Source organism: Cetorhinus maximus, chromosome 22, assembly GCF_964194155.1.
Source record: "Cetorhinus maximus chromosome 22, sCetMax3.hap1.1, whole genome shotgun sequence".
In the NCBI taxonomy this organism is placed as follows: Eukaryota; Metazoa; Chordata; class Chondrichthyes; order Lamniformes; family Cetorhinidae; genus Cetorhinus; species Cetorhinus maximus.
In genome coordinates, this window is record NC_135900.1 from 19,032,144 (window position 1) to 19,058,152 (window position 26,009).

At 41.0% G+C, this 26,009-nt stretch overlaps 1 protein-coding gene across 3 annotated transcripts in view; it reads left to right on the forward strand.

The window, feature by feature from the left end:
• Positions 1 to 26,009, forward strand: part of nots (nothepsin) — a 51,618-nt gene that overhangs the window by 10,770 nt on the left and 14,839 nt on the right. For all 3 annotated transcript variants that reach the window (XM_078567905.1, XM_078567904.1, XM_078567903.1), the window contains exons 2-6: positions 3,647 to 3,827; positions 13,931 to 14,048; positions 15,921 to 16,039; positions 17,257 to 17,456; positions 21,879 to 21,989. In XM_078567905.1, coding sequence (XP_078424031.1) covers positions 3,647 to 3,827; positions 13,931 to 14,048; positions 15,921 to 16,039; positions 17,257 to 17,456; positions 21,879 to 21,989 — 729 coding nt within the window. The remainder of the gene's footprint in view (positions 1 to 3,646; positions 3,828 to 13,930; positions 14,049 to 15,920; positions 16,040 to 17,256; positions 17,457 to 21,878; positions 21,990 to 26,009) is intronic.

Genomic DNA, 26,009 nt, shown 5'->3' on the forward strand with positions numbered 1-26,009 from the left:
ATCTCTAGTTTAATTAAGTTAGCCACACACACAGAACCATGCACACACACATAGGCCAGAATATTGCCATTGATGTGCCTGGGGGGGTGCGGGCCTAACACGCCGACGCGTAAAATGACGTGAGATGATGTCGGGCGTGTGTCCCGTCATCATCGTGCATCATTTCGCTACTGCGTTCAGCGGACGTGCACCAAATTTGTCCAGAAATTTTAAATGATTGTGGTCTGTATAAACAGTTGTTTCTGAAGAATTGCTGGCAACATAAACCTTGAAATGCGCGCCCACCGAACTATCAAAGGCCTATTAAGGCCATTAAGAAAGTAGTTTACGTCATTAACACTGCTGCCCATCCAACCTTAAGGTTGGCAGGCAGGCTAAGAGCCCAAGCAGTCTTCGCGTTTTCCTGGAAACCTCATCCATGGGCGGGATGAGGTTTCCTGAAGATTTCATAAAATTAATAAATAAGTTTGGTGAACATGACAAACATGTCCCAGCAACACTGTCACATGAGGGGACATGTTTAAATAATTTTTTACTTGAATTTTAAAAATTTTTGATTGTCTTTTCAATCTCCCTGAGGCAGCTCTGTGCCTCCCCACCACCCACACAGGTAGTGCTGAGCGCTATGGAACGCCTATTACGCTGGGCAGGCCCTCCACGTAAAATGGCGGCGCGCAGCCAATCGCGGGCGGTGATTGGCTCTGTGCCTAGCCCCACCCGCTCCTGCCCAGCTCGCCCGACATGGGTAAGATTCAGCCCATAAGCCTGCTTTAAAATATCCCACAATAATATTAGGAACAATATGATAGTTTCTTGACACCTCCATCCTTATGGAAAAATGAACCGTCATAATTTTAAAGGACGGTTTCATTTTCTCAACCCGTCTTACACTGGTTACTATACTTAATCATATATACAAAACTATTATACTACCAGGTACATGCATTAATATAACAATATACACAAATCCTTTGTATTAACAGAGGTCATTTCAGTCCAGTGTCCACGTTTTAAATCTTCAACTTCCTTTGAACTTTAAACTCTCGATAATGCATCTGCAATTAAATTTTCTCATCCAGCCACATGTATAATCTGTAAATTAAACGGTTGCAGTAATAAACTCCATCTTGAACTTTGGTCTCGAAATTTGTCCAGAAATTTTAAATGATTGTGGTCTGTATAAACAATTGTTTCTGAAGAATTGCTGGCAGCATAAACCTTGAAATGCTGCATTGCTAACATCAGACCTTTATCGATGGATGAGTATCTTCTCTGATGTGCATTCAGCTTCTGCAAAAAATATCCTACCGGCTTTTCAATTCCTGTTTCATCTTTTTGTAACAACACAGCGCTAATACCCAAATCACTTGCATCAATTGCCAACTTAAACTGCTGGGCATAATTAGGTGCTGCAAAAACTGGTGTAGTAGTCAACACAGTTTTTAAACTGTCAAATGCATTCTGACACTCCTGTGTCCATTGAAATTTGTTTGTTTTTAATAGTTCAGTCAATGGAGCAACCACACTGCAAAAGTTGGTGCAAACTTCAGGTAAAATCCACTCATGTCCAGAAATCGCAAAACTTCCTATTTTGTTGTAGACACTGGGAAATTCACGATGGCTTTTACTTTCATATCTTTTGGAGCCACCTGACCATGTCCAACATGAGATATGTAACTCAAGCTTTTGCAAATTCACTCTTCGCCAAGTTCACCACCAAATTAGCTTCTTGCAGTTGATAAGATAGTTTTCAGATGTTGTAAACGCACCTCCCATGTTTGATTGAAAACTACCAAGTCATCAATATAAACAGCACAATTGCTCAGTCCTACAATTACTTTGTCAGTGTTTGAAATGTTGCTGGTGAATTCTTCATACCAAATGGCATAACTTTAAACTGATATAGTCCATCCGGCATTACAAAAGTTGATATCTCTTTTGTCCTTATGATAATGGTACTTGCCACTATCCTCGCAGCAAGTCAATCTTTGTGATAAACTCTGATTGTCCCACTTTCTCAATACAATGTTCCAACTGTGAAATAGGATATGAATCTGCTTTTGTCACTGTATTTACTTTTTGATAATTCACACACAGTCTTTGTGTTTCATCTGTTTTCGCCACCATCACAATAGGTGAGCTCCAGTTACTGCAATTAGACTCCATGATGTCATTCTGAAGCATGAATTTGATTGCTTTTTGTACTTGGGTTAATTTTACTGGATTTAATCTATAAGGCTGTTTCCTTATTGAAACGGAATCCCCCACATCTACATATGTGTAGCTAAATTTGATTTCCCCAGCTTATTCCCACAAGTAGCTTTGTGTGACTGCAAAAGCTTCTCCAAATCACTTTGACACTTGTCTGGAAGGTAACTCAATATTACATTTAAATTTTTAAGTATTCCCTCATTGTCCAATTTGATTAGAGGAAAGTCACTTTCAGAACCCTTCATTTCTACCTCTTTCTCTTTATCTACCACTACTAATACCTCCTTTTGTTTATCTTCCCTGTCAAAGTACTTTTTAAGCATATTTACATGACACACTCTTTGCTTCTTTCTTTTGTCTGGAGTATTTACTAAATAATTTACTTCGCTCAGTCTCTTTTCAATCCTGTAAGGCCCACTAAAACTTGCCTTTAATAGTTCATCTGACATTGGTAACAAAACTAACACCTCTTCCCCAGCAGCAAAACTACGAGCTTTTGCCCTCTTAGCTGCATTTGTCTTCATCACCTGCTGTGATATCTTTAAATGTTCCTTAGCTAACTTAGATGCTGTGTTCAATCTTTACCTGAATTTTGTCACATAATTCCAGAGAGTAGTTTCTGAACTCTGACCCATTAGTTTCTCCTGAATCAATTTAGGTGGTCCCCCAACTTCATGACTATAGATTAATTCAAAAGGTCTAAACCATGTTGATTCATTAGGGGCATCCCAAATAGCAAATAACAAGAATGGAATCCCTCAATCCCAGTCCTGTGGATAGTCTTGACTATAAGCCCTCATCATAGTTTTTAGAGTTTGATGTTATCTCTCTAAAGCACCTTGTGATTCAGGGTGATAAACTGATGACTGAAACTGTTTTATCCCCAGGTTGTTCATTACTTCCTTAAACAGCTGTGACATGAAATTCGAACCCTGATCTGACTGTCTTTCTTTCAGTAACCTATATCTTATAAAAAATGTGGTCAACTCCTCTACAATTCTCTTTGCTGTATTATTTTGTAAAGATATCGCATCCAAAAATCTTGTAGGCACATCCATGATTGTCAGCGAGTACTGATTTCCACTTTTACTCTTAGGGAGGGACCCTACACATTCAACCAAGACCCTGGTAAAAGGTTCCTCAAATGCTTGAACCTGAATTAAAGGTACAGGTTCAATCACTGCTTGAGGTTTTCCTGTCACCTGACATGTGTGACATGATCTACAGAATTTGACTACATCTTTATGCAGTCAAGGCCAATAAAAATGGTGTGTAATCTAAGATAATCACAGAGAAGGGAGAATACTAGAGATCAATTGAAAATTATGAATTGGCAGCATTTTAATATGTGAAGAACGAACCTGCATATTGTGATCTGTAATTTGCATTTCTTCAAGTGTGATGTATTTAATTGAAAATTCAATGCATATTACAGGATTCCTCTAATCCGTTTTAAGACAATAAGAAGAGCCTTGAGTGAACGTAACGAACTCGAAGAATTTCTCCTACATCACAATTCAGATGCCTTTGTCCGCAAATATAAAAGCTGTTATCCTTCAGCAGTTTTAATGATTCATGTTGGCACCACTTCTGAGCATTTATCAAATTATATGGATGTAAGTTACCATTATCATTGATCGGAGCTAAAAAGCTGTAAGTGTCAAAAATCTGAAATAAACACAGATAATGCTGGCGAGAGGAAAGCTTTAAACAATTTGTGTGGACAACGTTCATCAGAACTTGGGGCAATTTCATATCCCGGGGTGGGGGGGGGGGGGGAGGTCCTAAATCAAACATCGACCCCCTCAATGGTATATGTAAGAGGTCTAACATCTGACTTAGATGGACACTTGAGATGCCTGAAAAACAGCCCTACTCATTATGAGGTCCTTAGGGAACAGGACATTGATCCCTGATACTGGTCCTTGTTTTCTTATTTTATTCCCTATTTATCCCCCAAATTCAAAAGACTATTTTCCTCTGGCTGTCATAAATGGCAGAGTACAGACCATACTCAACATGGCCGCGCTTGCAAAGCCCAAAACAACAGGTGATTCTGAGATTGGACAGCACTTGCTGAACAATCCTGAGTATACTAATAGCTACACTAACAACTAATTTAAGATAATCAGTTGAGCTCGTAATATGGCTCATTTACATTTGCTAGAAGCAATATACGTTCATACGCAAAAACCCATTCTCTGCAAACAAAAAGAATATATTCAAGCCTTGAGCCTTTTTTGAATTATGTAGAAGAATGGGGAGCCTATAGTTCCCTATTGCTTTCTTCATGGCAACACCTCAGCCAATCAGAGTGGAATTACCAACCAATCATCATCTTTTTCTCCTGTAGCACATATTGTAATGATTATCTGAAATTTGGCATTTTTGTTTTTGTCTTGATGATAAGACGAAAAGCTTCAGCAACATGTCTCTCTTTTCAGCAATAATAGTTACAATGTGGAAGTCCCCACCAAAAGGAGTAGTTGAGGTGAATAGCATAGATATATCCAAGGGGAAGTGAGATGAGCACTTTTAGATAACCATGAAGAGAAAGAAATAAAGAGATTTGTTGATGGTATATGATGAAAAATGGTGAGAGAAGGCTTATGTGGAGCATAAACACTGGCATGGACCTGTTGGGTTAAATGGCCTGTTTTGTTCTGTATATTCTTTGTAAAGAAAATTAGTGCCCTTAACTAGCTTTACACACAGCCTACGTACAGGCTTCTAATGCACTAAACACTTCCCACTCACATTATGGTGTGTTGAATGTGTTGGAGACAAAATGAGTTCCAGACTGCCATGCTCAAGGTTGTAATTTAGATGCTGCCATTGAATTACTTCTCTGTATAACTCTGGAGTCAAACTGACTCTAACAGTGATGTGAGATCTCCTCAGAAAGGTTGTCCTATATCACACCCAAAGAAATCAGTGCAAAGTGCAAATAAATCATAGCTCTGAACATCTGGTTGGTTTTCACTATGTACATCAATCAAAATTGAAATGGCACCAAGTATTCAAAGTATATAATGTACTATGTGAGATCTGTGGGAGGACCACTTTCATTATTTAGTTGCAGACCAATAATTCGAGAACCATTCTTTTATGCATTCGTTAGGCTCAGCTTACTTTGAATGTGAAGTTTAACAGAAGCTTGCCTCAAAGCATTTTTATAACTAGGTAACCAGATAACTATATAACCATAGACCAGGACAGGCTCACCTGACAAGATCACCTGTCACTTAGGATTTGCAGTACCTGGGATCTGTCAGATAAAGCCATTGGAATCTGAAATAAGCCTGAGACATTGACTTGAATCAAAGCGTCCACTGAACTTGTGACTATAAGCATAAAAATAATTTATACTTATTAAGTCTATAACTCAAAATGGCTTCAGAATCCACCTGGTAGTGGAGAGCACCAAGGGCAGATTGAGAAAGAGGAGGGAAGGGTCTCCCTTCTTGCTGTCAATTAGATGTTAAGGAAAGAAGATTCTTGTCACAAGAGAGTAAATACAACAATTCACTGCACCATTTGAACTACATAGCGAATAAATAAAAATAACTTGATAATCTTGAAATTCAATCCCCCTAGAATTCATTATCTTCAGGGTGGCAAGATTTATTGAATAATAATATACACATCCATATTTCCATTTGAATGCATGAGGCTGGCATTTGGCAAAATTGCAGTACATATTGTTTTCACAACGCTCCAGTTTGTAAATGCCCTGAACCTGTAAAGATTTCATTCGAACATACAAACATACGGATTAGGAGCAGGAGTAGGCCACTTTGCCCCTTGAGCCTGCTCCATAATTCAATAAGTTCATGGCTGATCTGATTTTAACCTCAACTCCACATTCCCGCCTACCCTGATACCCTTTCACCCACTTGATTATCAAGAATCTATCTAACCCTGCCTTAAAAATATTCAAAATCCTGCTTCCACCGCTTTTGAGGAAGAGAGTTCCAAAGACTCATGACCCTCCAAGAAAAAAAAGGGGTGACTCTTATTTTTAAATAGTGACCCCTAGTTCTAGATTCTCCCACAAGGGGAAACATCCTCTCCACATCCGCCTTACAAGACCGCTCAGGATCTTATATGTTTTAGTCAAGTCACTTCTTACTCTTCTAAACTCCAGCACTAGTGGATACAAGCCTAGCTTGTCCAACCTTTCCTCATAAGACAATCCTCCCATTCCAGGTAATAGTCTAGTAAACCTCTGAACTGCTTCCAATGCATTTACATCCTTCCTTAAATAAGGACACCAATACTGTACACTGTACTCCGGATGTGGTCTCACCAGTGCCCCTTTTAACTGAAGCATAACCTCCCAACTTTTATATTTAGTTCCCCTCACAATGAATGATAACATTCAATTAGCTTTCCTAATTAATTGCTGTACCTGCATACTAACCTTTTGCGATTTATGCACTAGAACACCCAGGCCCCTCAAAATATCAAAGCTCTGCAATCTCTCACCATTTAGATAAGATGCTTCTTTTTTATTCTTCCTTCCAAAATAGACAATTTCACATTTTCCCACATTATACTCCATTTTCCAGATCCTTGCCCACTCATTTTACCTATCTATATCCCTTTGGTAGCCTCCCTATGTCCTCTTCATAACTTACTTTCCTATCGACCTTTGTGTTATCAGCAAATTTAACAACTATACTTTTGGTCCCTTCATCCAAGTCATTTATATAAATTGTAAAAAGCTCAGGCCCCAGCACTGATCCCTGGTGCACACCATTCGTTACATCTTGCGAACTAGAAAATGACCCATTTATGCCTGCTCTCTGTTTCTTGTTCGCTAGCCAATCTTCTATTCATGCAAATATGTTACCCCCTGCACAATGAACATTTATTTTCCGCAATAACCTTTGATGTGGCACCTTATCAAATGGCTTCTGGAAATCTAAGTAAAGTACATCAACCAGTTCCCCTTTATCCACAGCACATGTAACTTCTTCAAAGAACTCCAATAAGTTGGTTAAACATGATTTTCCTTTCACAAAACCGTATTGACTCTGCCTCTTTTTTAAATTCATTTATGGGCTGTGGGCTTCATTGGCTAGGCCTGCATTTATTGCCCATACCCAATTGCCCTTGAAAAGGTGGTAGTGAGCTGCCTTCTTGAACTGCTGCAATCCATGTGATGTAGGTACACCCACAGTGCTGTTAGGGAGGGAGTTCCAGGATTTTGACCTAGCAACTGTGAAGGAAAGGCAATATATTTCCAAGTCAGGATGGTGAGTGACTTGGAGGGGAATTTCTAGGTGGTGGTGTTCCATGTATCTGCTGCCATTGTCCTTCTAGATGGTAGTGGTTGCGGGCTTGGAAGCTGCTACCTAAGGAGCCTTGGTGAGTTTCCGCAGTGCAACTTGTTGATGGCACACACTGCTGCCACTGTTCGTCAATGGTAGAGGGAATGAATGTTTATGGAAGGAGTACCAATCAAGCAGCCTGCTTTGTCCTGGATGATGTCAAGCTTCTTCAGTGTTGTTGGAGCTGCACTCACCCTTGCACTCACCCAGGTAAGTGGAGAGTATTACATCACACTTTTGACTTGTGCCTTGTAGATGGTGAGCAGGCTTTGGGAAGTCAGGAAGTGAGTTACTCGCCACATAATTCCCAGCCTCTGATCTGCTCCTGTAGCCACATTATTTATGTGGCTAGTCCAGTTCAGTTTCGGGTTAATGGTGACCCCCAGGATGTTGATAGCGGGGGATTCAGTGATGGTAATGCCATTGAATGTCATGGGGCGATGGTTAGATTCTCTCTTGTTGGAAATGGTCATTGCCTGGCACTTGTGTGGCATGAATGTTACTTGCCACTTGTCAGCCCCAGCCTGGATATTGTCCAGGTTTTGTTGCATTTGGACATGGACTGCTTCAATATCTGAGGATCACGAATGGTGCTGAACATTGTGCAATCATCAGCGAAATCCCCACTTCTGACCTTATGATGGAAGGAAGGTCATTGATGAAGCAGCTGAAGATGGTTGGGCCGAGGACACTATCCTGATGAACTCCTGCAGTGATGTCCTGGAACTAAGATGATTGACCTCCAACAACAACAACAACCATCTTCCTTGGTGCTAGGTATGACTCTAACCAGTAGAGGGTTTTCCCTCTGGTTCCCTTTGACTCCAGTTTTGCTAGGGCTCCTTGATGCTACACTTGGTCAAATGCTGCCTTGATGTCAAGGGCAGTCAATCTTACCTCACCTCTGGAATTTAACTCTTTTTTCCATGTTTAAACCAAGGCTGTAATGAGATCAGAAGCTGAGTGACCCTTGCAGAATGCAAACTGAGCATCAGTGAGCAGTTTATTGCTAAGCAAGTGCTGCTTGATAGCACTTTTGATGACTCCTTCCATCAGTTTAATGATGCTCAAGAGTAGACTGATGGCGCGATAATTGGCTGGGTTGGGTCTGTCCCGCTTTTTGTGTAGAGGACATACCTGGGAAATTTTCCACATTTCTGGGTAGATGCCAGTGTTGTAGCTTTACTGGAACAGCTTGGCTAGGGGTGCGGCAAGTTCTGGAGCACAAGTCTTCAGTACAATGCCAGAATATTGTGTTATGACCCAGCAGTTGGTAAAGCTGAATTATTTAAAAATCCCAGAGGGAAACTTTAAACAACTGTCATAACATATTTTTAAGTCGTATGTTTGAGATACAGCTCTAAATTCAGGAATCAGACCGTCAGTTCTTGAGAGGTTTTATATTAAACTAAATGAAACATTTTATTAAGTTATAACACATTAAACACATACACATGACTACAAATTAATACTATCATAACTTTTAACAAATTCCCAGACTAATCTCCACTAAGGCAACAGCAACCCATAGACTTTGAGCAGACACCAGGCAAAGCCTTTTCACTTTACAAATTCAAAATGAAGTTCCTTTTCACTTTGGTTCCTGTGGAGACAGTTGTAGGCTTACAGTTGCTTTGATCTTACATTGCCTCTGCCCTGCATACTCAAAACTGCTATCTGTTATACCCAACACAGCTCATTGAATATAAATTCTCATTGTATCACCAGCCCCTTTGAACTCCACCTCTTCTAACAATAAAACTCCTTTCATTGTACCAATTTTATTAGTAATATAAATATGTTGCTTGGTCTCTGCTAGCTAGGTGCCAGATTTCACCCCCTTTTTTGAATGCTCTATTCAAAAAAATGCAAATGCACTCTACCTCTCTTACATCTCAAAACTAGAACACATCAAAGCAGCCAGACTAGCTGGCTTTAATCCAATTAAAACACACCCACAGACTAAACCTCTATTTTTAAAAGAAAAATAAATTCCAATAATATATACATTAATAGCTTCATGACAATTGTCAGGGGCCATAGCCTTTGCAGTATCCAGTGCCTTCAGATGTTTCTTGATATCTTGTGGAGTGAATTGAATTGGCTGAAGACTGGCACCTGTGATGCTGGGGACCTCCGGAGGAGGCCGAAATGGATCATCCACTTCACACTTCTGGCTGAAGGTTAGAACTATAGAACCATAGAACACTACAGCACAGAAAACAGGCCATTCGGCCCTTCTAGTCTGTGCCGAAATATTATTCCACTAGTCCCATTGACCTGCACCTAGTCCATAACCCTCCAGACCTCTCCCATCCATGTATCTATCTAATTTATTCTTAAAACTTAAGAGCGAGCCCGCATTTACCACGTCAGATGGTAGCTCGTTCCACACTCTCACCACTCTCTGAGTGAAGAAGTTCCCCCTAATGTTCCCCCTAAACCTTTCCCCTTTCACCCTAAAGCCATGTCCTCTCGTGTTTATTTCTCCTAATCTAAGTGGAAAGAGCCTACTCGCATTTACGGTTGTTGCGAATGCTTCAGCCTTATCTTTTGCACTGATGTGCTGGGCTCATCCATCATTGCAGTGGGGATATTTGTGGAACCTTCTCTTCCAGTGAGTTGTTTAACTGTCCACTACCATTCATGACTGGATGTGGCAGGGCTGCAGAGCTTAGATCTGATCTATTGGTTGTGGAATCGCTTAGCTCTGCCTAACACTTGCTGCTTATGCTGTTTGGCATGCCAGTAGTCTTGTGTTATAACTTCACCAGGTTGACACCTCATTTTTAGGTATGCCTGGTGCTGCTCCTGGCATGCCCTCCTGCACTCTTCATTGAACCAGGGGTGATCCCCTGGCTTGGTGATAATGGTAGAGTGGGGGTATGCTGGGCCATGAGGTTACAGATTGTGGTTGAGTGCAATTCTGCTGCTGCTGATGGCCCACAGTGCCTCATGGATGCCCAGTCTTGAGTTGCTAGATCTGTTCAAAATCTAACCCATTTAGTATGGTGGTAGTGCCAAACAACACGATGGAGGGTATCCTCAATGTGAAGATGGGACTTGACTCCACATGGACTACGGTGGTCACTGCTGCCGATACTGTCATGGACAGATGCGTCTGCGGCAGGCAGGTTAGTGAAGATGAGGTCAAGTACGTTTTTCACTGTTGTTGGTTTTCTCACCACAGTCTAGTAGCTATGTCCTTTAGGACTCAGCCAGCTTGGACTGTGGTGGTTCTACCGAGCCAATCTTGGTAATGGACTTTGAAGTCCCCCAACCGGAGTACAATCTGTGGCCTTTCCACCCTCAGTGCTTTCTCCAAGTGGTGTTCAACATAGAGGAGTACTGATTCATCAGCTGAGGGGCTGGAGAGGGGTGGGGGTTGCAGTACATAGTAATCAGCAGGAGGTTTCCTTGTCCATGTTTGACCTGATGCCATGAGACTTCATGGGTGCCTGAGTCAATGTTGAGGACTTCTAGGGCAACTCCCTCCCGCCTGTATACTACTCTGCTGCCACCTCTGCTGGGTCTGTCCTGCCAGTGGGACAGGACACACACAGGGTTGGGGATGGTGGTGTCTGGGACATTGTCTTTAAGGTATGATTCGTGAGTATGACTATGTTAGGCTGTTGCTTGACTAGTCTGTGGGACAGCTCTCCCAATTTTGGCATAAGCCCCAGATGTTAATAAGAAGGACTTTGCAGGGTTGACATAGATAATTGTCCCTCCCATTTCCTGATTTATAGCTATTTCTGGATGTTACTTGTGTCCTCTATAGGAAAGACCAATGCAAAATGCCTGTTTAATTCATCTGCCATTTCCTCATTTTCCATTATTAATTCCCCAGACTCACTTTCTATAGGACCAATGCTCACTTTGTTAACTCTTTTCTTTTTTAAGCATCTATAGAAACTCTTCCTATCTTTCTTTATATTTCTAGCTAGCTTCCTCTTGCACTCTAATTTTTCTCTCCTTATCAATCTTTTAGTCATTCTCTGCTCTTTTTTATATTCTAACCAATCTTCTGGCCTGCTGCAATCTTTGCATAACTATATACTTTGTCGTTAAGTTTGATAGTATCTTTAACTTTTTTAGTTAAGCATGGATGGTGGGTCCTCCCCTTGGAATTTTTCTCTCTTGTTAGAACCTATTGTGTGTATTTTGAAATATCCCCTTTAAGGTCTGCCACTGCATCTCTATTGACCTATCCTTTAACCTAATTTACCAGTTAGCTTTAACTAGCTCTGCTTTCATGCCCTCATAATTGCCTTTATTTAAGTTTAAAATACTCGTCTTGGACCCACTCTTCTCTCCTTCAAACTGAACGTAAATTTAATCATATTATGATCGCTGCTACTTGGGGGCGCCTAGTCAATATTAACCAGTACTTGCTGAAACAGTTCTAAAGAAAAGATTTTATATTTTGAACCAGCTTAGTAAGAAAGTGATTTGGAGTATTATGCAAGTTTCGCCTCACTTGGTTTTCCCACCAGGCAGATATAACCTCAGCCTAGTGTAAAGGAAGCATAAATTGTTCTCCTAACCCAAGGACGTTATAAAATTAGTTTTCAATATTTCTAATGTTAGGAGTGAATAATCTTTGTGCCGTAATATATTCAGAAAATAATTCAACCGACTGGAGATTATCTGTGAATGTGTACAAACATGTACATATCAGAGCTCCTCTGTTGAGTGCAATGTACAACTTGAGCTGACTGACTGCATACCACACTGTGGAATTAATAATCTTACACAATGCTGTATATATAATAAATAGACAAATCTTACATATTAACTGAATTATATTCTCAGGGCATCATCACCTTATTTTGAGCAGCTGGTTTGGATTGCTTCATATTCTGAACTCAAAGGGGGCGAGTAAATTGATCGGCATCCACTTTTGGGCTCAAATCAGATGGCATGCATGCTGCACTTGGCAGAAGTGGCCAGCCTGAGAATGAGAGGAGGGTGAGGGCAAGCCGCAGTCCACAGTAGCACTAAGGAGTTGGGAGAGTGTTCCTGTTCCTCTCCACTGCACATAGAGGTATTTTCTAAAAACTTGAACTAAGATTTTCTGACCCCGCTGTGGCGGCACCTGCCGTGTGGGATGGAGCGGCCCAGCCGAACGTCCATTGACTATCAACAGGACTGGACAGCCCCACTGGAAAATCCCGCCCTTAACATTTTGCTCCCCAGTGGGTCCCGAGTAAAACTTGGAAATGAAGGGTACCAGTAAAACATGCCTGAGCTGGTCTTGTATACCTGAGTTGGAACTTCAGTATTGCTGGTGCCAGAATTACTGATTTTTACTGGGATTCAAAAATTTTGAGTGGGTTTTTCCTTCTGAGCCGGCAATCTCCCGTGGTACAATTTTGTTCCCAAGAAACCTACCTTAGAATCAAACATAGGGGAATAAATTAGACTATGTTGCACTAATTTTTTGTGGTGCAAAACAGGCACAGAGGTCCAATTTAGACAGTCAATGCCCTGCACCGAAACAAAACATGTCTGACTTCATAATGGTTCTGACAGAGTAGAGCCTCCTAAAATATGTGTTAAGCTGCTTGAATGTGTGAAAAGGGGACTAATACTTGTTTTAGGACCCAGTTTGGAAATTGATTTGTGCTGAACAGAGCAGGCATTGGGCCTGCTGCACACAACACTAGCTGTCTAATTTTAACTTAGACAATCTTGTTTTAGCCTTGTCCTCCAGAAACCCGTGTACTTACTGTATAATATTCACAAAGCTTTAATCTGCAAAGTCATGTTATTTTGCATTTGGCTCGCTTTCTTTGGCTCATCATTTGTACCTTGCTACTGCTTTCGGTTACCAGAACCCTGGGCTGCTCACTGTCCAACAAGCGATCTGGTGCTGCTTAGTTTGATCAGTGGTAGTCCTAGAGTAGACAGAGAGAGGTCTGCCTGAGGTAAGGATTCAAGAAGTGTTTAAGATGAAAATAGATTGCAGTCAAACCAGGAAGCTGGGGCTCTTGAAAAGTGTGAGTGTGAAGACAAACGAGTGGGTTTTCACTGATGCACAGGCATAAAACTGGTCAATAAAGATCAGCTGCCCGATTTTCATTTTCATTTATCCAATTTACAAAACCAGTTTTATAACCAGGCGGCAAGCTTAAAAATCTGCCCGTTGAGGTAATCTGGGAATGAGAGACGAGTGTAAATAGGGAGTAACATTATAAAACCTGAAGTTTTTATTTAGTATCTATAAATCAGTTATAAACAGATGGAACAGCAGCCAGCATGGGAGAGTTAATTCTAGAAGCAGCTCAGTAGCATCCAGTAATTAGGTTTTTTTGAATACTTAATTTACTGTATTTAAACTGTTGCTGTGATTTAATGTTGTTGTGTTTTTGAACACTTAGGCCCAATATTATGGAGAGATTAGTATTGGAACTCCACCACAGACATTTACTGTAGTGTTTGACACTGGATCATCTAATCTCTGGGTGCCTTCAGCCTATTGCATCAGTGAGGCATGCCGTGAGTAAAACCAAAGTTACATCGATTCATATTCTATCTAATGAAATGATTCTATTTGGTTTAAAATGAAAATGTGGAGTTGCAGTATGTTGCTGATGTCAAATCAACCACACATATGGCAACCCTACTTTTCCTTTCACTGTTAGAGAAACAAATCTGGATTCTGTTGGGTCGTTCTAGAGCTTCTCTGAGTATTGCTTGTCAACTTATAAATTCCACCTTCATGTAGGTCCATGCTATTGCTATAAGTGTATATTTTTTTTTGTGGAATTTTGCTTGTTTGTTTCTCTATTCTTCCTGTCTAGAGAGGAGGCCATTCAGGTCAATGAGATTGCTCTGCCATTCAGTTAGATCATGGCTGATTTATATCTTATCTTCATCGATCCACCTTGAGTCTGTAACACTTAACACTCTTGTCTAACAGAAAAAAAATCTACCAACCCCAGTTTTTGAAATTTTAAATTGGGAATCCGGGTTCGGAGATTGTGGGTGAGAATAAAACCAAAGTAGTCTCGACTCACCTTTCCCCTCCCCTGTGTTGGTGGTGCATTAAAGTGACCATGTTGCCCCAAACCTCCCTAAAATCAGCAAATCTTGTTGTTGGGGAAAAAGGCTAAAAGTAAATATAATGAAACAAACTGACTCATGTTTCCCACTCAGGAGTCCAATATCTTGTTTATGCTCAGATTCTGATAGAATTTAGGCTCAACATCTGAATTCTAAGTATTAGTGAGGGCGCACTGTTTAATACTAACAAGTGGCTTCACGTACTGTTTATTTGAATCTGCATGTTGGACATTATGTGTTTATGCTGTGGATGGGGTGCATGCACAAAAATGTATTTTTCATTAAATAGGAGGATGTGCTATCAGAAGCGTGAGTATATTTGAGAAGACTTGTGCATTTTCCACCTTCATTGTTAATATAATCACTTACACCTGATTCAACAATAGCATGGATCTAACCTTGAAGCCAAAATTTATAAGTTAGGAAAGTTAAACTAGCTGATTTGGGGCAGGCATATAACTTCTGTCACTACATCCCATTCTTATTTCTGATCTACTTTAAAAATACTGCATTATTATAAAAAGGTATTGTTATAAATTAGAAATGAGCCAGCAGTAGCCGGCATGTTCTGGTGAATTTTACAAGTATTTTGAATTTTTCTGCAGTGAATGTTTACTGAAAAGTGGAAGGCATCACTTTTTCTGCAGGTTTTTGACTTGGGTGAATTAAATGTCTCCTAAGTAAGTTAGGATTGAGTTACCTGGAAGGATTCTTTGAAATAGCTTACTTGGTGATAAGGGAGTCAGTGCAATTATAACATCACAGTATCGGTATCTTCGTTATGAATTTTTATACGGTTTGACAGTGGAGTCTGATTATCCCTCATCTGCTGTGATATCAATGAGAGAATGGCCAGCCATAAGTGAACTTTTCTTTAATTAACAGTTCTCCCTAATTTTCTTCTCTTTTGAAGGTCCTCACTTATGCTGGCGGAAAGTTCTAGCAGGGCAAACTTTGGCTAAGTGAGGATCTTTCAGCCCTTCGAGTATTAGCCTCAACCCTGAGTATTGGCAGATGAGCCATAATGGATAGCATCATAGCTGTCCAATCTTGTCCTCATGCTATGTCCATACGCATCCACTTTCCAGCAGCAATCACTAGATAATGATCAAAGGTGATAGCCCTGGCTGCTATTTTTCCCCTTTCTGAGCTCAAGACACGAAGGCTAATTGTCATGTTTCTACTGCTATCCAAGCTGAGATCAGCTGACTAGCTAATGGCATCATCAAACAGGGTAGCAATCCTTAGTTCTACAAAATGAAAAGACTAAGCTACACATTATAATTGTTTCTTGTTTCTTTATAGAACTACATCAACGCTTTCAATCGTTTTTCTCAACATCATATTCTCCCAAAGGAAACTATTTTGCCATACGATATGGCACTGGACAACTTATGGGAGTGTTGGGTAAAGATAAACTCACAGTAAGTTGGATTAAAACTGTTATTAACTTGTAAAGAATCTCAGTAATTACAACAGGAGATGAGCATAGTTTGAGTGGGCCCTGTACATGAATCTTAACAAAGGGACCCCAATGGACCAAGTGTGTTTTCTTATTCCTACTTCTTTATCATCTTTGATTCATAGATTTTTATTTAAAACAAATCTGAAATGGAGAATGTGAACTGTTAGACAATGGAAACATATCTCCACAGTGCTTTCACAGCTGTACTTATTTAATAATTGATGATAAACGTCTTAGCTGTCAAAATGATTTTAGTTTAAAGTATCATAATCCTCTATAATAAATGAACCTTTGAACCATTGCAAACAGCCAAAAACTTTTATACAGGTAGTTAGGGACTATTGATTGAACATAAAATATTCTTGCTTTTAGAATTCTTGCCTCTATAGAAAAGAAACAATCAATACTATATGCTTCAAACATGCCCAGTGCTACACTGCATGATAGTTAAGAAAATTAACCTAATTAAGCTAGCATACTGAATTGGTATTATTTCATGGCAATGCATAGCTTGGTGAGTTCCATGAAGTCTCACTAATGTACTTTCTCTTCTGCTCCTTTATCCCCATTACTCAATTTCACTCAACTTTATTTATTTATTACCTATACCTTTTTGGTTTCTGATTCCCTTTGTTTTTCTTGTTTATGCTTTCTTTCCTCATTAATTGGCTTACTTCTCATAACTGCATCTGCTGTCCTAAATTTTAATTACAGTCAATCTATTTTACTTTACTGTTTAAGTTCAACACAATGATTGCAGGATTGCCAAAGTATTCTTGCTAGTTACATTGTTGCTGCCATGTATTCTGTGTAGACTCTGGACATTATTCTGTATATAAACTCAAAATTGCATGAAGGCCAATGGATTAAATACCGAGGCAGCATTTTCCATCAACTTCACCAAAGTATCTTTTTATTTAAACAAACTTTTAATATGATGGTTACTTCAAACTATTATATAGACACAATGGATATGCAAGCCAAGGGTATCTTTATTTTTTTCGGATTCCAACAACACATCCTTAAAAGCATGTATTATATGAAATAAGACAGATTTCATGTAACATACGTGGCTTGAAGGTGAAAATGCCTATCAGTTTTCACGATTCAAATCTTCATTTTTGTTGGATTTCAGCCTTCTAACTGCACATCTATTCTTGTTCCTCTTCATTACAGATTGGAAACATTACTGTAAATGGACAAGAATTTGGGGAATCTGTCTATGAGCCAGGCTCAACATTTACCCTAGCACATTTTGATGGTATTTTAGGTCTAGGATATCCTTCTTTAGCTGAAGGTGGAGCCATTCCTGTATTTGACAGAATGATGTACCAGGGACTGTTGGAAGAACCTATATTTTCTATCCTAATAAACAGGTTGGTTTTACAACATCTCCATCTTATATAAAAGAAAATCATGTTTGTAATGCAATAACCTATACCTCAAAATAAATACACAAAAATTGCATATGCTATCAAATTGCTCAGGGATAGCTGATGAATATGTTCATTTTTATAAAAATAAGTGTGATAGAATTGGGAAAAATGTGTCAGAAATTCACTCTACATAATCCTCTAGTGGCCACAGCCTGTCACTACATTTAATGCAAAAATTGAAAGGGAAGTCTTGAATCTCCCAATACAGGCCATTGTGGTATAGTGCTATTGGTAGATAATTATCATTACTAATGTTTACATCTACAGAAGATTTTCAGGGTAACGCACATAGAAACAAAATGGAAAAGCAAGCTCCAGTATTCCTGATAACTTTGGTAAATTGGTCAATTTCAAAGTAAACCTATCTTTTATGGTTGCCATCATTAATTGTAGTAAAAGTGATATAAGTGATATTATATAAGAATGTAAACATTCGTTGTACACAATACTCATTCATATATTGTATGGAGTGCCTTTCTTAAACTGATTAATAGAAATTGGGGTTTTTTCTATCCTTAGTACAATAAATATCAACATAATTCACACTAATATAGTTGTTTGGTAGAACAGAACTTGAGTATTACTGAGAAGAGAGACATGCTGTTGAAACTTTTCTTTTTTTTTAATTCATTCATGGGACGTGGTCTTCACTGGCTGGGCCAGCATTTATTGCCAATCCCTAGTTGCCCTTGGGAAAGTGGTGGTGAGCTGCCTTCTTGAACTGTTGCAGTCCATGTGGTGTAGGTACACCCACAGTGCTGTTAGGAAGGGAGTTCCACGGTTTTGACCCAGTGATAGTGCAGGAATGGCGATATATTTTCAAGTCAGGAGGGTGAGTGACTTGGAAGGGAGCTTCTAGGTGGTGGTGCTCCCATCTACTCGCTACCCTTGTCTTTCTAGATGGTATCACGTGGAGTGAATCAAATTGGCTGAAGACTGGCATCTGGAGGAGGCTAAGATGGATCATCCACTCGGCACTTCTGGCTGAAGATTGCTGCGAATGCTTCAGCCTGATCTTTTGCACTGCTGTGCTGGACACCTCCATCATTGAGGATGGGGATATTTGTGGAGCCTCCTCCTCCAGTGAGTTGTTTAATTGTCCACCACCATTCACCACTGGATGTGGCAGGACTGCAGAGCTTAGATCTGATCCGTTGGTTGTGGGATCACTTAACTCTCTCTATCACTTGCTGCTTGTGCTGTTTGGCATGTAAGTAGTCCTGTGTTATAACTTCACCAGGTTGACACCTCATTTTTAAGTATGCCTGGTGCTGCTTCTGGCAAGCCCTCCTGCACTCTTCATTGAACCAGTGTTGATCCCCTGGTTTGATGGTAATGGTAGAGTGTGGGATATGCCAGGTCATTAGGTTACAGGTTGTGCTCGAGTACAATTCTGCTGCTGATGATGGCCCACAGCACCTCATGGGTGCCCAGTCTTGAGTTGCTAGATCTGTTCAAAATCTATCCCATTTAGCACAGCAGCAGTGCTACACAACACGATGGAGGATATTTTTAATGTGAAGGCAGCACTTCATCTCCACAATGACTGTGCGGTGGTCACTACTACCGATACTGTCATAGACAGATGCATCTGCGGCAGGCAGGTAGGTGAGGATGAGGTCAAGCATGTTTTTCCCTCACACCTGCTGCAGACCCAGTCTAGCAGCTATGTCATTGAGGACTCAGCCAGCTTGGTCAGTAGTGGTGCTACTGAGCCACTCTTGGTGATGGACTTTGAAGTCCCCCACCCAGAGTACATTCTGCACCCTTGCCACCCTCAGGGCTGCTCAACATGGAGGAGCACTGATTCATCAGTTGACAGAGGGCAGTACATGATAATCAGCTGGAGGTTTCCTTGCCCATGTTTGACCTGATACCCTGAGACTTCATGGGCCCAGAGTCAATGTTGAGGGCTCCCAGGGCAACTCCTTCCCAACTGCATACCACTGTGCCACCACCTCAGCTGGGTCTGTCCAGCCAGTGGGACAGGACATACCCAGCTGAGGTGATGATGGAGTCTGGGACATTATCTGTAATGTATGATTCCATGAGAATGACTATGTCAGGCTATTGCTTGACTAGTCTGTGAGACAGCTCTGGCCCCCAGATGTTAGTAAGGAGGACTTTACAGGGTCGACAGGGTTGCAATTGCCTTTGTTGTTTCCGGTGCCTAGGTTGATGCCAGGTGGTCGTCCAGTTTCATTCCTTTTTTGCAGTTTGTTACAACTGAGTGGCTTACTAGGCCATTTCAGAGTCAACCACATTGCTGGAGGTCTGGAGTCACATGTAGGTCAGACCAGCAGATTTTCCTCCCTAAAGGGCATTAGTGAACCAGGTGGGTTTTTAACAACAATTGACAATGGTGTCATGGTCATCATTAGATTTTTAATTCCAGATTTATATTGAATTCAAATTCTACCATCTGCCGTGGCGGGATTCGAACTGAGGTCCCCAGAGCATTACCCCAGGTCTCTGGATTACTAGTCCAGCGACAATACTACTACGCCATTGCCTCCCTACTGCCCTCTGCCCTTGCACTCATCAGGACAGATTCTCAAGAATACTTATTCTAAAGGAAACAACAATTTATACTGCATGAGAAAAGAGTGCTGATTGGTTGTTAAGTGGACTCTGATTGGTAGAGGCGTTGCCATGGAGAATGTGCAAAGGCACTTGAGTTAACTTGAACATTGCTGAAAAAAGAGACATGTGTAAGTTTTTTGCCTTGTACTCATCAGGACACTCACAAGAATACCAATATAAGGGGAAACAACAGTTTATACTGTTTGTGAGGAGAGTGCTGGTTGGTTGACAAGTGGCATTGCCATGGAAAGTGCACCAGTGATGGTGACTGACAGTTAACTCTCAAACAATGCTTGGCAGTTAATGGTCAGTCACCATCACTGGTGCATTCTCCATGGCAATGTCACTTGCCAACCAATCAGTGCTCTCATTACATACAGTATAAACTGTTGTTTCCCCTTATATTGGTATTCTGGTGAGTGTCCTGATGAGTGCAAGCCAAAAAAGCTTAGACATGTCTCTTTTCTCAGCAATACACAGTTAATTGCCAAGCCTTTGTTTAAATTCAACTCTCGATTCTGATTGGTCAAGGCATTGCCATGGAGAATGAACCAGGGGATGGCTTGGAATTACATCAACTCAAAACATAGTGTCCAACATTAGATGTGATTCCACAATTGGACGGCACTTGCTAAACAATCCCAATTGTGCTAAGAATTACACTGACAACCAATTTAAGATTATCAGTCAGGCTAATGGTGTGGCTCACTTACGCATGCTAAAAGCTACATATATTCACACACAGGGGCCTGTCCTTTGCAAACAGAAAGAGCATGTTCACACATTGAGCCTTTTTCAACTAAGCAAAAGCTTGGGGGACAGCCATTCCCCGGTTCATTCCCCACAACAATATCTTGACCAATCAGAGTTGAGCTGCCCGGTTTGAATTTAAACAGAAGCTTAGTAGTTAACTGTGCCCTGCTGCATGGCAATGCCTCTATCAATCAGAGTCCATTTGTCAACCAATCAGCACTCTGTTCTCATGCAGTAGAAATTGTTGTTCCCTTTAGAATTGGTATTCTAGTGAACCTGTCCTGATGAGTTCAAGACAAAAAGCTTCAACAACATGTCTCTTTTTTCAGCAATACACACACTAATATGCTTTGGCTATTGTTCATGATTTATATAAGCGACAGCAAAACATGCATCCACATGTACACAAAGCAAGTCCAAATGGTAACTGATAATGAGGACGTTCACCTGAAGGCAATACTAAAAGCATCCGTGCATTATGATCCTGAAGTTGCAGACAAACAGCCAGAAGAGGAATCAATGCAACATGATAGAATGACATTGATGTGTTCTTATGGACTCCAAACTGCAAGATATATCTGCAATGAAATAAATCATAAATCTGTGATGTTGAATAATTATATTTTTCTCTCAGGAAACTTGGAGCAAAAAATAATACCTACAATTGCAGCTGCAATTTATTTCCCTAGTCCTAAGTCATCTCTTTTCCAAACTTAAACCTTAAATTTCTACATCGGAAAGTTATGTTTCCACAAACCAAACTTATCTTCCCTGCCAGTAATGGTAATAGCACAAATGGTGCACATGCATGCCAATTACACTCTTATTCTTAATTTAAACCAAATAATTGTGCAATGATACAGAAGTTTGAGAGGGACTATGATTGCATTGGAAAAAGACAAGCACAAGTTTCTGAAACAAATGTAAAATGCAAGTGTGAGTCATGTTAATGCAGAAATTCTGTAGTTCAATTTCTCACTTAAGGCTTTTTAACATTTCTACACTAAACACAGTTTATTTTTCTAGAGAAGCTGATGGTGAATTGCTCCTGGGAGGCATCGACCATTCACGCTACACAGGCCCTATTAATTGGGTTGATGTGTCTCAAAAGGGTTACTGGCAAATAGAAATACAAAAGTAAGTGGCTGTAAAAACACAGTACCATAAGTTATCTGTAAGTTCCCCTTCAATGTGCTACAGCTGTGGGCAGTGGGCAGTGGGCAGATGATTGTCTTGTTGATGCATATCTGGAACCTGCCAGAATTGTTATTGTTAATGAAGGCCACATAACCTCTATAATCAATCAAATTATCCAAATTTAAAGTTATTTATACAATCATAAATAGAAAAGGAACAGTGAACCATAGTTAGACCAGCCTTGGTAGCTTTTAGTACATCTTTTTCAATGCCAAGTGGGGTGACTGCTCTGATATGTTACTCAGCCTATGGGTACAGTAGCATAATGTTGATGTTACTGGACTGGCAACCTAGAGGCTGGGACTAATGATCCAGAGACACAAGCTCAAATCCAACCACAGTAGCTGTGGAATTTAAATTCAATTCATTCAATAAATCTGGAACAAAGAGTTAGGCCTGGATTTTTTGCTCCCGGCTCCGCTAAATCGACCCAGCAGAAAGTGGCCCGGAAAGGTGGATTTTTGTTCCGGGGTGGTGGGATTCACTGCAAGTTGGGTCCACTAGTGCAGTGGATGCTGGAACAAAAAACAGAAAATGCTGGAAAAATTCAGCAGGTCTAACTGAACAACTCAGCATCTGTGGAGAGAAAAACAGAGTTAACGTTTAGAGTCTGTATGAAGAAGAAGAGTCATACGGATTCGAAACGTTTACTCTGTTTTTCTCTCCACCGATGCTGTTAAACCTGCTGAGTTTTTCCAGCATTTTCTGTTTTTGTTTCGGATTTCCAGCATCTGCAGTATTTTGCTTTTACCGCAGTGGATGCTGGGTTTGGAGGCCGGCTGGGCCAAAGGCCTGTCTCGGTGCTACAGCACTATGTTGATGTTTAATTAAAAAAAAAGAAAAACTCTAAAAAACAACCCTCCAGCCCTCACCCCATCACCCCCTTCGCACTTCCCATGCACCAGCTATGTCACCTTTTACCCTCCATTCCAACCTATACACTCTACCCACCCCCCCCATGGCCCTTTATAGCCCCTATACCAACTCACGCCAACCAATGCCCCCAACCATTAGATGGTAGCCCACCATCCTTTTCCTTTACACCTACCATGCCAACTCACCCAGTACCCAACATGCGCAAGGATCCATCCTGAGATTGAAGAAAATAAAATTCCAAGGTTTTATTGCAGACTTAAAAAAAACTCTCTCATTCTTAAAACCCAATTACTACATATACATTCCTTCAACTACATTATCTCTTATAACATCAAACATTTCATTCAATTGCATAAACTCTTATAAAAACATGCATTGGAATTCATAGTCCCACTTCAAAGAGTTCACAACCACTGGAGCTGTCAATCAGACTGTGAAAAGGCAGACACCCTACTGTGATAATAGATGGTTGTAAAATCAGTCGTGCAGCATTAACCCGGTAATGGTTAGGTCAACAGACAGGGAAGTAGCAAGCTATCTTTTTTTAACACTCCAGGCAGCTTTTTCAAAGGGCAGGAATTTTAAATGCCTTGATAGCTTGACAGCACCCTTTGACAATTCATCTTGACACTTTTGACAGTTCCAATGAGCTTCACAGTTCCAATGAGTTTATGCACTTTTTATGCACATTTATGCCAAATTTAAGCAATCCCTAAGGGCACCTGATCTCCCCAATAGGGCATCTTACCTCTCCCAAAGATACCCCAGGACCATACCCAAAGGGGTACCTTACCTCTCCAAAAGGGTACCCTGGATATCCAAATGAATCCACAAAGTTCAGACCTGCTCCTACCAAGTCTAATCTGCACAACTCGGGTTTCAGACACCTCTCACACCAATCACATGAGTGGAGGCAGCTGCTGATTTCTATGGGCAGTTAGATCCGTGAAACGGGAATATGCAAACTCCGACCCAGGCCCATTCCCAATCCCACGAAAATTGTCGGTGCCGTAGTTGGAGTTGGGACTTCCAGATTGGGGTGTCTTCCACCATTTTCACCATGACGGAGAGGCTCTCCATCGTGGCAAAAGTCCAGGCCCTAATATCAGTATTGGTGACCATGGCCTGAATCTTTTGGTTGGTGTGCGGGGGCGGGCCCCGCTCACCGACACGTAAAATGATGCGCGGTGACATCGAGTGTGCGTCCGACGCCACCGCGTGTCACTCCGATCTTCAGTTTGGTGGGCGCGCACTGAAGTCAGCTGCATGCCCGCCGAACTGCCAAAGGCCTATTAAGGCCATTTAACAGCCAATTGAAATAATTAACAGAGCCGCCCGCCCAATCCATGGGCAGGATGAGGTTTCATAAAGACTTTATAAATTACATAAAAATTTTTATCAAATACATAAACATGTCCCAGCTCGTGTGACACTGTGACATGAGGGGACGTGTGTAAATAATTTTTTTCTCTCTTTATTTCAAAGTTTAAATATAGAATTAATCTTCCTGAGGCAGCTCTGTGCCTCAGGGAGATTTCTGCGCTCTTTCGCTAGTATACGCGAAAGAGCGCAGGCCCCACCTCTCCCTCCTGCCCCCGCCCGCACAGGTAGCACTGAGTGCTCCTGGGTGCGTGTCATGCTGGGAGGGCCTTAATTGGCCCACGCACATAAAATGGCGGCGCGCAGCCGATCGCCGCCTGCTCCCGCATGACAGGAGAAAATTCTCCCCCATGAAACCATTGGATTGTCATCTGGTCCTTTAGGGAAGGAAATCTGCCATCCTTACCTGGTCTAACCTACATGTGACTCACAGCAAGATGGGTGACTCTTAACTGCTCTCTGAAATGGCCAAGCAAGCCCCCATCACCATCTTTTTAAGTGCAATTAGGGATGGGTGTTGAATGCAGGCCTTGCTTGTGATGCCCACATCCCATGAATGAATGAAAAAAACATAGGCCAGGATTTTACAGCCCCTCCCGCCCGGCGGGATATTACAATCCCACCCAGTGGGATATTTGGCTCACTGCATCCACTGGGGGGAGGAACACCACAGCAAGGCCTTAATTACCAGAGATGGAGATCTATTTTTGATAATCAGCGTATCTGAAAATTTGATGAAGTGAAAGAATGTGAATTCAAACACAAATTGAAGATTTTCTTTTACATAGAAGCTTGTGTATGTTTACTACTGCAGTAAGATACATCTATATCAGTAAGATTTTCTTAAGTATGACTGCATGCAATTGTAAATGCCTTCAATTTTATCCATCCTGAATGAAGAATGAATGGTACAAATTAATTAAGAAATACTATGGTGATGTAGCCAAATCACTAAAGTTGAATGTCTTATTTACTCTTGCATCTCTAAAAAAATAAATTTTATCCAGTAAGTTAGGCAATGCAGCAATTTTTGATCTTTCCTTCCCAAAAACAAATCTATTCCTTTGGGTGTAGGCTCTGCTTAGAGCTTTGAGTTGGTTTAACTCTAACCCAATTTTAGTCCAGATACATGTTCCATACATGGGGACAGTTTCATTGTCAGGAAACCTGGAGAAATAGGTTTCTTGAATGTCCTAGTTTGGGAGCTCTTAATCACACTTGCTATCAGGGTGGTGGTGCGGGGTGGGGCTGTAGGTGAGCTGATTGTGGTGGTTGGCATATCCATATCAAGGGGAGGAGGCAGTGGTCCGGTGGTGATCAGGGAGGGGTCAGATGATTGGGGGTGGGGGAGAGGAGTCAGATCATGGAGTGGGGGTTTACTGGGTGAATTGTTGGGTCTGGTGGAAACAATCCTATTCCTCCTGGCTCCATGACCTCATTTCACCTGCTGGGTTCCCTGAGCCCTGGGAAACCCAGCTGACTCAAGTTAAAAATAGAATGACTGTTAAAAAGAAGGCAGGAAGCCTTCATTGTAACATTTATAACTAATTGGTCACAAGGTCCTCATCTTACCTCCATTGAAACCAGGAATGGATAGTTTTGAGGCAGGTCCCTATTTCTGATTTTACCAATTCACCCATTGTCATGAGTTAAGATTCAGCCCTATGATTCATACCAGTACCAATTTGGAATCTGAAATCAAAA